Below are 8615 nucleotides of genomic sequence, written 5' to 3' on the forward strand. Positions count from 1 at the left end.
ATTTTAGGAGCTTATTTATCGCTTGTATTGTTTTGAGTTATTTTTGTCAATGATATAAATTTTTGGTCATTATTTTATTATTTTACCCTAAATACAATAAATATATTTAGGGACAAAATTAACTTTCAAGGATATAATTGTCATCAGTATTTCTGTTAATAGTATTTATTCTGATTTTAAGGGTATAACTGAAACATATTTAAAATTTTAAAAATAAAATTAAAATAAATTAAATGTTAATGATACATTTTTTTTAAATATTAGGGACAAAAAGAGACAAAATTTTACCCTATTATCAATTTTGATCTAAAATAATTGCTAAGTACTAAGAGATTATCATTTTTTAAATAATTATATTATAAAAATGGTAAAATAATTAAAAAAGGAATAAAATCATGTATAATAATGGCAATTTTCAAAATACATTTGAAATATTTTTCTTTATCTCAAGATATTATTTTATTATAATTATCCTACGTATATACTAAAAATTAGCTACTAATATGCCAATATATATTTGGCATCTTAATTTTTTATCGTACTATTGTAAATAATTTTGATTATTCCACTAAAATATTTTAGGTTTGGTTATCCTATTATGATAAATTTGATTATTTTAATGAATAATTATTTAGTTAAAATTAAAAATGATTATTTTAATACTTCTTCTAGGATCAAATTTGCATGATCATAGTTGAATCTACACTTAAACTATTTTCAAGAGAATAATAAAGATATACATATACTAGGACACACATCCGAATAAACCAAGCTTATTATTAAAAACAAATGATATATATGTTTATATTCTAAACAAGAAGCTAATTAAGTAGGCAAAAGTCCAATCATCATACTGAAAGGCTTACAAACTTATTAATAAAGAAGCCTTCATTTTGAGAAGTGCAAGTAGTCTATTATATTATTCAGGACATTATTCTGTTTGCATCTAATTTTTTAAAGTACATTTAATGTGTGTCATAAAGTCGTTTACAATCACTTTTTTATCACTTGAAGCATTTCATAAATTTTGTTAAAAAGTTAACAATAAATGATTGTAAATATTTTTGCGACACACATTATTAAATATACCCTTATATCTTCATTTCTTATTCTTCTTCTTCCTCACTTAACAATCTTTTCGTATCTGCTCTTGGTTTGTCCAAATCCAACTCATAAAAAGCTCTACCTGTGTTATATATATATATATATATACATGCAAAAATGAGTAATTGGTAATTAATAGTATTAATTATAATAATTATAATGCTTATAATTAGCCGAGTCTTATTAGTTTGTGTTTTTGAGTAAAAAAAAATGAGTAGCAAATGTACATTAATTCATTCTCCACTTTTTTTTTCTAGTATTAAGAAATTAATAAATAATTTAAATAAGTACAAATTTTTAAAAAACAAAATGTATTGGTAAAAAATAAAAAGTCAACCAAATCCTAAAATACTAATAACATAGCAAGACAAGACAATGTAACTTATCACATTATTTAATTCATTATGTGATTATTTACTGATGTATGTTAGGGGTTAAAATAAAACATGTTCATCTTTTATTCAGAGTTTTAGACAGATAAAAAGAAATTACAAATATCAAGCTATTTAACCTAGTTTAAGCATTGATAAAGGGAAAAATAATGTTACGTGTAAATAAATGATGTTGACACCGATATGCATGTGATAATAAATACACCGAAAACAAGAAACATGTATTTTGGACTTATTATCAAAGTTCAAAACTAATTAATTAGTTACGTAACATGCTTTTTTACTAATAAATTATTTAAATGGTAAAATATATTTTTTGTCTTTTAAATTTGTCAAAAATTTTAAATATATTTCTAAATTTTATTTTATTTTATTTCAATTTTATCCAAAAAGTTTTCGATTTGCATCAAATATACCCCTGATAATTTTTCAAAAAATTTAAGACCAATTTAACAACAAAACTCACGTTTATACAATTATTTTTATATAAACTTAATAATTATCAGACGATAATTTAACTAAATATGTTAAATTATATCTGACTATTCTTAATTATTAACTTTAAATAAAGATAACTGCATATAAATTTTTGCATGAAACAAATAATCAAAATGCTTACCTAATTCAAGCTTGAGTTTAGTCCTTTTCTCAGCAACATGAAATCCAACACAATCTACTAAACCTCGTGCCGAGCAGCCACATGAATCTTGTCTTCCTTTTCCAATGGGATCCCTTTCAATCATAACTCTAGGATTCATTCCATCTTTTAATGGCCATATTCTTGTTCCAAACCACTTTGAGTCACTCTCCGAGGAAGCCGCGCCGCCGCCGTTCCATTCCGGCACCATAATTTGGTGTCTTGGACCTATAGGCACATGCTTTACTCTCACGTGTCGATCAAAAAATGATTTTTGTTTGGAATTGTTAGACACTTTTTTGACCATATGTTTTTTTTCTTGTTGTTCTTTAGAATCATCAGGATCCAACGATGCAATTAAAGAAGTACGAATAGAAAATGTGGATTTTTTAGATGAAAATCTCCCATTATTATTTTTCTTGAGCTTCTTCCTAAGGTTATACATTCCATCCTTAGGCTCTTCTTCATACAATGATGGACACATCTTCTGACTCTACAAAATGATGACACCAATATTTTGGTTTAATAAGTATATATAATGTTATAACTTATAAGTATATGGTTACAAATTTTGATTTTATTGAAGTATATAATAAGTTGCAACATTAATAGAAAAAAATTTAAAGTATATATATAATAAGTTTGAACATTTTTTTTAATAGTTACAATCACTCATTTAAGCTCAAAACATTGAAATAAGAGACATTTAAATCAGCATAAATAAAAAATTAACCGATCAAAAACTACAAATAAAACACCAACAGCTTAAAAAATCAATGAAACTAGATATTAAAAAATATTATAAAAGAAAAAATATTTGGATAAAAAATATTGAAAGACATCTTGATAAACATCATATTACAAAGGAAAATGTTGTACACAACCAAAGTTTTGATACCAAAATAAAGAGACATTATTGAAAATGAATTTTAAGATTTTTATTATCCATCTACAATAGTGATTTAATTTCTAAAATAAATTAAATAATTTTGATGATATTTCTCTGGATATTATATAGAGTTGAAAATTTTCATTATCCAAAATACATGGAATATAATCTATCAATTTAAAAATTAATTCTTTTTCATGATAACTTAATAGATTAACTAATAGCAGAATAACTAAACTAACATATTGGGAATATAATCTATCAAAAATTGATTCACACAGATATGTCTTTAATTATCCAAAAAAAATTTTGTTTTTTCATAAAATAAACAATTGAAGTTACCTTCCAAAATTGTTGTTCCCTGCTTGACCTAAATCTTTTCTTGTTGGAGGCAGCCTCTCTATACGACAAAACCTTCTTCTTCTTAGGGTTTTTATTATTACAAGTTAAACTAACTTTAGATTCACCATAAGAATTCACCGCAACATTTTTAACCCAACTCAATAATTCCATTGAATTATTGTCACCTTTTCTGTTATTATCATTGTCGTCACAACCACCACATTTTTTATCTTCAACATCAAATTCCTTCAACACTTGTATTTCATCGTCACTACTATCTCCTCCTTCTTTTCTACCATACTCGGCGAGAATTGAGTCATCGAGAATGAATTGATTCAATACACATACCGTTGTATCTATATCCAGATCATGATGATGATATTTTTGGTTAGGAACTCCCTTGTCTTCCTCATCACTTGACTCTGATGATGATGAACTCACAAGATTCACATAGTTATCACTATGAATATTTTTCGATGTTGTCATTGTTTGATCACCGTCGATATCTATAAAAAATTGTGTCCAATATATATATTAGTTTCATAGATTATATATAAAATGTTATTGGTCAAATTATCTTGACTGATCATTGAATAACTATATTATTTAGTCAAATAATTCTCTTGAATAGTTAAATTTATTTCAATTAAAATCCACACCGATTCGACTCGTGGACATTAAAAAATTAAATCTTAATCCACCTTCGTAGATATCCAGTCTATTCTGTTTTGTCTCATTCTATTTCTTCTCTAATTGTTTTTATATTTATTAAAATTTAACGAATAAAATTAAATTTTAAAATTTATATAATCATCATTACTTATATAACATAAATTAAAACAAAAATTTAAATATAATACAATATTATTAATTATTTTACATATATATATTTATATATATTATATATTATTCTAGAGTAGGTGGTGGAATAAAATAAATATTTCATATTAGATATTTTAAAAATATTCTTTTGTTCTTTAAAAAGAATATTTATGACCATTATTTTAATTTATAGTATTAAATTTATATTAAAATAATTATTTTTTATAATTCTGTAAATATATAGATATGTCAATAGTCAATATGAACCTAGAAAAAGAGAAAAGAAAAGGGGCTTTTGCTTGTTAGTGAAAAATCAGTTTTAATCTCACCATTTTTTTCTTTTTATTTTTGTTGTGCAGAACGAATATTAATCGTAAGAAGAGAAAGAGAAAGGACTAAAACTCTAAAACAGAAAATAAAAGACAGAGAGAGGGAGAGACAAAGACATACCAGTTTCTAGAGAGAGAAAGAGAGAATCGAAAATTGAAATGAAGATTTTATTGGTGGGTCTTTTGATGAGTGTTTTAGTTTGAGAAATGACTAAAAGTCTAAAACAGAGAATAAAAGACGAAGAGAGAGAGAGAGACAAAGACATACTAGTTTCTAGAGAAAGACAAAGAGAGAAAGAGAGAATCGAAAATTGAAAAGAAGATTTTATTAGTGGGTCTCTTTGATGAGTGTTTTAGTTTGAGTTGACCTCTTCCGTGAAACTACAAAATATATATTAAGGGTTTTTTACTATGAGGGTGTTTTTGGAATTTGTTAATTTAAATAAAGGATAAACTATTAACATTATATCTGAAAATTTATGTCATTGACAAAAATATTTTTTAAAAATATAAATGATAAATAAAATTTTAAATAATATGGTATAAATTTTTGGTCATTATTTTGTTATTTTACCCTAAATACAAAAAATATATTTAGGGACAAAATTAACTCAAGGATATAATTATCATTAGCATTTCTGTTAATAGTATTTACTCTGATCTCAAAGGTATAATTGAAACATATTTAAAATTTTAAGAATAAAATTAAAATAAATTAAATATTAATGATATATATATATTTTTTAATATTAGGAACAAAAAGAGACAAAATTTTACCCTATTGTCAATTTTGACCTAAAATAATTGCTAAGTACTAAGAGATTATCATTTTTATAAATAATTATATTATAAAAATGGTAAAGTAATTAAAAAAGGAATAAAATCATGTAATAATAATAACAATTTTCAAAATAAATTTGAAATATTTTTCTTTATCTCAAGATATTATTTTGTTATAATAATCCTATGTATATACTAAAATTTAACTACACTAGTAAGCCAATATATATATTTGGCATCTTAATTTTTAAACCCAAAGTTTAATTTATGTACCCATTTATAATCTGGTAACGAAACATTAACTTTGAATTGTCGCTACCTTATATAGAAACTACTATTCACTATGCAGTAACTTTTATACTGACATCAATAATGATATTTTATTACCATGTAATATCTTCTTTTTATTCATAGCTAGAGAGTAGTTTTTGGTTTGTTAAAATTGTTTAAATAGATAACTTCAAAGATTCATATTTTTATTATTAATTTATTATATGATCTATTGTGAGTTTAGATCCATTATTCTATCTAGGGGTGTTCAAATCCAAACCGATCCAAATTAAACCGCTCATTCAATCCAATTCAAACTGAAAATCGATTAAAACCGCACTAATTCGAATTTGATTAGATTCTATTTTTTACAAACCGTTGGATTGGATCGGATTTCGGATCTGCTTTTTATAACCGATCAAATCCAATCCAAACCGTACAATGTGTTATAATATTATTATTTTATTATTATATCTACAATTATACTTATAACATGTTCAATTTGTTATACATTTTTCTATTGAGCATTTTTTTTAATGAGAAAGTATAAGGAGCCAATGCCCTAAGTGTATAATGTGAACAATGAAAGTTTAGGAAGTATTAGAGATATGACTACTAGTGTTACATTGTCCTATTATGTTACGCTTTTGGGATGAGTGGTTTCAGATAGGGGTATTCAAATCTAAACCGATCCAAATTAAACCGCTCATCCAATCCGATCCAAACCGAAAATCAATTAAAACCGCACTCATTTGGATTTGATTGGATTTTATTTTTTGCAAACCGCTGGATTGGATCGGATTTCGGATTTATTTTTCATAACCGATCCAATCCAATCCAAACCGCACAATGTGCTATAATAATATTATTTTATTATTATATTTACAATTATACTTATAACATGTTTAATTTGTTATACACTTGTCTATTATTCATGTATTATTATTATTTAATAAATATTTTATGTTAAAAATGTTATTTATTTATTTATTTTAACTAACCTATAATTTTATTTCTATTGTTATGTTATCATTAGTTTTTTAAGATATTATTAAGACTTGCTATGTCATTGTTGATTAAAATTTGATGTTGAGACTTGTTATATGTATTTGATTTTTTTTATTTAAAAACCGCAAATCCAAACCGATTCAAACCGCTTGTAATCGGATCGGATTTTCAAAAAAATTTCATCCAATTCAAACCGCACCGCACATAAATTAAGCGTTCGGATCGAATGATTTTTTCCTTTAAAATCGAACCAAACCGCACCGCAAACACCCCTAAATTTCTATCACTAAATTTTGGTGACGATAATAAATACATTAGAGGGTGTAAAATCTCAAATAATGTAACTTAGGCCTTTTTTTGAATAAGACTATATTACTATAGATTATAAAATTTGACGTGTCTTTTTTCGTTGGCAAAGCCGAGAAAATTCATGATGAGTTGATAAATATATTTTATTAATTTAGATACAATAAAATCTAAGAAAATATGCTATAAAGTTAACGTTAGGAATGGTAAAATTCTTAGATCCTAGCAGGGGACGTCCAAATAGGGTCTGACTATAGGAAATTTTTTCGTGAGAATAGAGTTGGAAGGTAAAATTTCTCAGAAGCATGTGCGGAGATTTGAACGAGAATCTTTACTCTGTTTTTGTTAATATCTGAAATTTATAAATTTATTTAATTATTTTTAATAATTTATTTTTTTTATATTTTTTAGTCATTTCACATGTCATATATATATAGAGAGAGAGAATTATCAGAATTTATTGTTTTGGAAAAAATTCTAAATTTTTAATCTTCATTTACATAATTCTTCTTTAATTTAGATATTTTCAGTGCCGTTCATAATTTATGCAATATTCTTTCATATCGAAGAACGAAAACAGAGATAATAAGCAAATCTGTAAGTGAAAAGAAAAAATAGAATGACATTCTCCACTTCCACTCTTAGAATTTTTATTATTACAAGTTAAACCAACTTTAGATTCACCACAAGGATTCACCGTAACATTTTTAACCCAACTCAATAATTTTATTGAAATATTGTCACCTTTTCTGGTATTATCATCTCCGTCACAACCACCACAATTTTTATTTTTAACATTAAATTCCTCCAACACTTGTATTTCATCGTCACTACTATCTCCTCTTCCTTTTCCATCATAATTGGCGAGAATTGAGTCGTCGAGAATGAATTGATTCAATACACATACCGTTGTATCTACGTCCAGATCATGATGATGATATTCTTGGTTAAGAACTCCCTTGTCTTCTTCATCACTTGACTTTGATGATGATGAACTCACAAGATTCAAATAGTTACCACCATGAATCTTTTTCATTGTTGTCATTGTTCGATCACCACCCATATCTATAAAAAATTGTATCATATATATATATATAGGTTAAATTATCTTGACTGAACATTTAATAATAACTATATTATTTAGTCAAATAATTTTTTTGAATAGTTAAATTTATTTCAATTTTATCTACTCTCTTATGATTATGATTGTAAACCCATTTAGTCAAGCTAAATTGAATCCTAAATTAATACTTAATTCTTTTGACTAGTGAGAGCATCTTTTTAATGCTTTTATGTTAAAATAAAATAATTTAATTTTTTTTTAACATACTAACATAATATATATTATATCAGAAAAATTTAATAATTTTACATTATTCGTAGAGATTAAATGAATTTATATACGGTGAGTATTTATATTTCTGTCTCTCTCTATTTATTTATGAGATAGGATTTTATTTCTGTGAATACTTCATAGGTCCTTATTTAATTCTTTTGTTACAAATAATTTCTGCATATATCTGTTTTGGATATATCATTTTCAAGTCAAACCCTAAAAATTGACACGCTTCAAACTTTTTCAATACATACCAAAGTAATATATCTTTAATTGGCATTCTTAAAATTTTTTTATTAAGATAAGAGAAAATTTATGTATACTTGAATTATTGATGTGCAAATTTAGTTGCAAAAATTAAAATATCTACCGGCATTAATTAATAATTATTTATAGTTAT

At 24.8% G+C, this 8615-nt stretch overlaps 1 protein-coding gene across 2 annotated transcripts; it reads right to left on the bottom strand.

Moving 5' to 3' along the window:
• Positions 813 to 4801, bottom strand: LOC110267396. Of its 2 annotated transcripts, XM_021112901.1 has the most exons (5): positions 4637 to 4801; positions 3550 to 3870; positions 3365 to 3420; positions 2116 to 2626; positions 813 to 1186 (listed from the first exon to the last, which is right to left on the bottom strand). In XM_021112901.1, the coding sequence occupies exons 1-5, from the start codon at positions 4779 to 4781 to the stop codon at positions 1107 to 1109; spliced, it is 1113 nt and encodes a 370-aa protein (XP_020968560.1). In that variant the 5' UTR covers positions 4782 to 4801; the 3' UTR covers positions 813 to 1106. The 2 variants fall into 2 exon arrangements, with proteins under 2 accessions (XP_020968560.1, XP_020968557.1); XM_021112898.1 differs by having other exon boundaries at positions 3365 to 3870.

This window comes from Arachis ipaensis, chromosome B02 (assembly GCF_000816755.2).
Source record: "Arachis ipaensis cultivar K30076 chromosome B02, Araip1.1, whole genome shotgun sequence".
Lineage (NCBI taxonomy): Eukaryota > Viridiplantae > Streptophyta > Magnoliopsida > Fabales > Fabaceae > Arachis > Arachis ipaensis.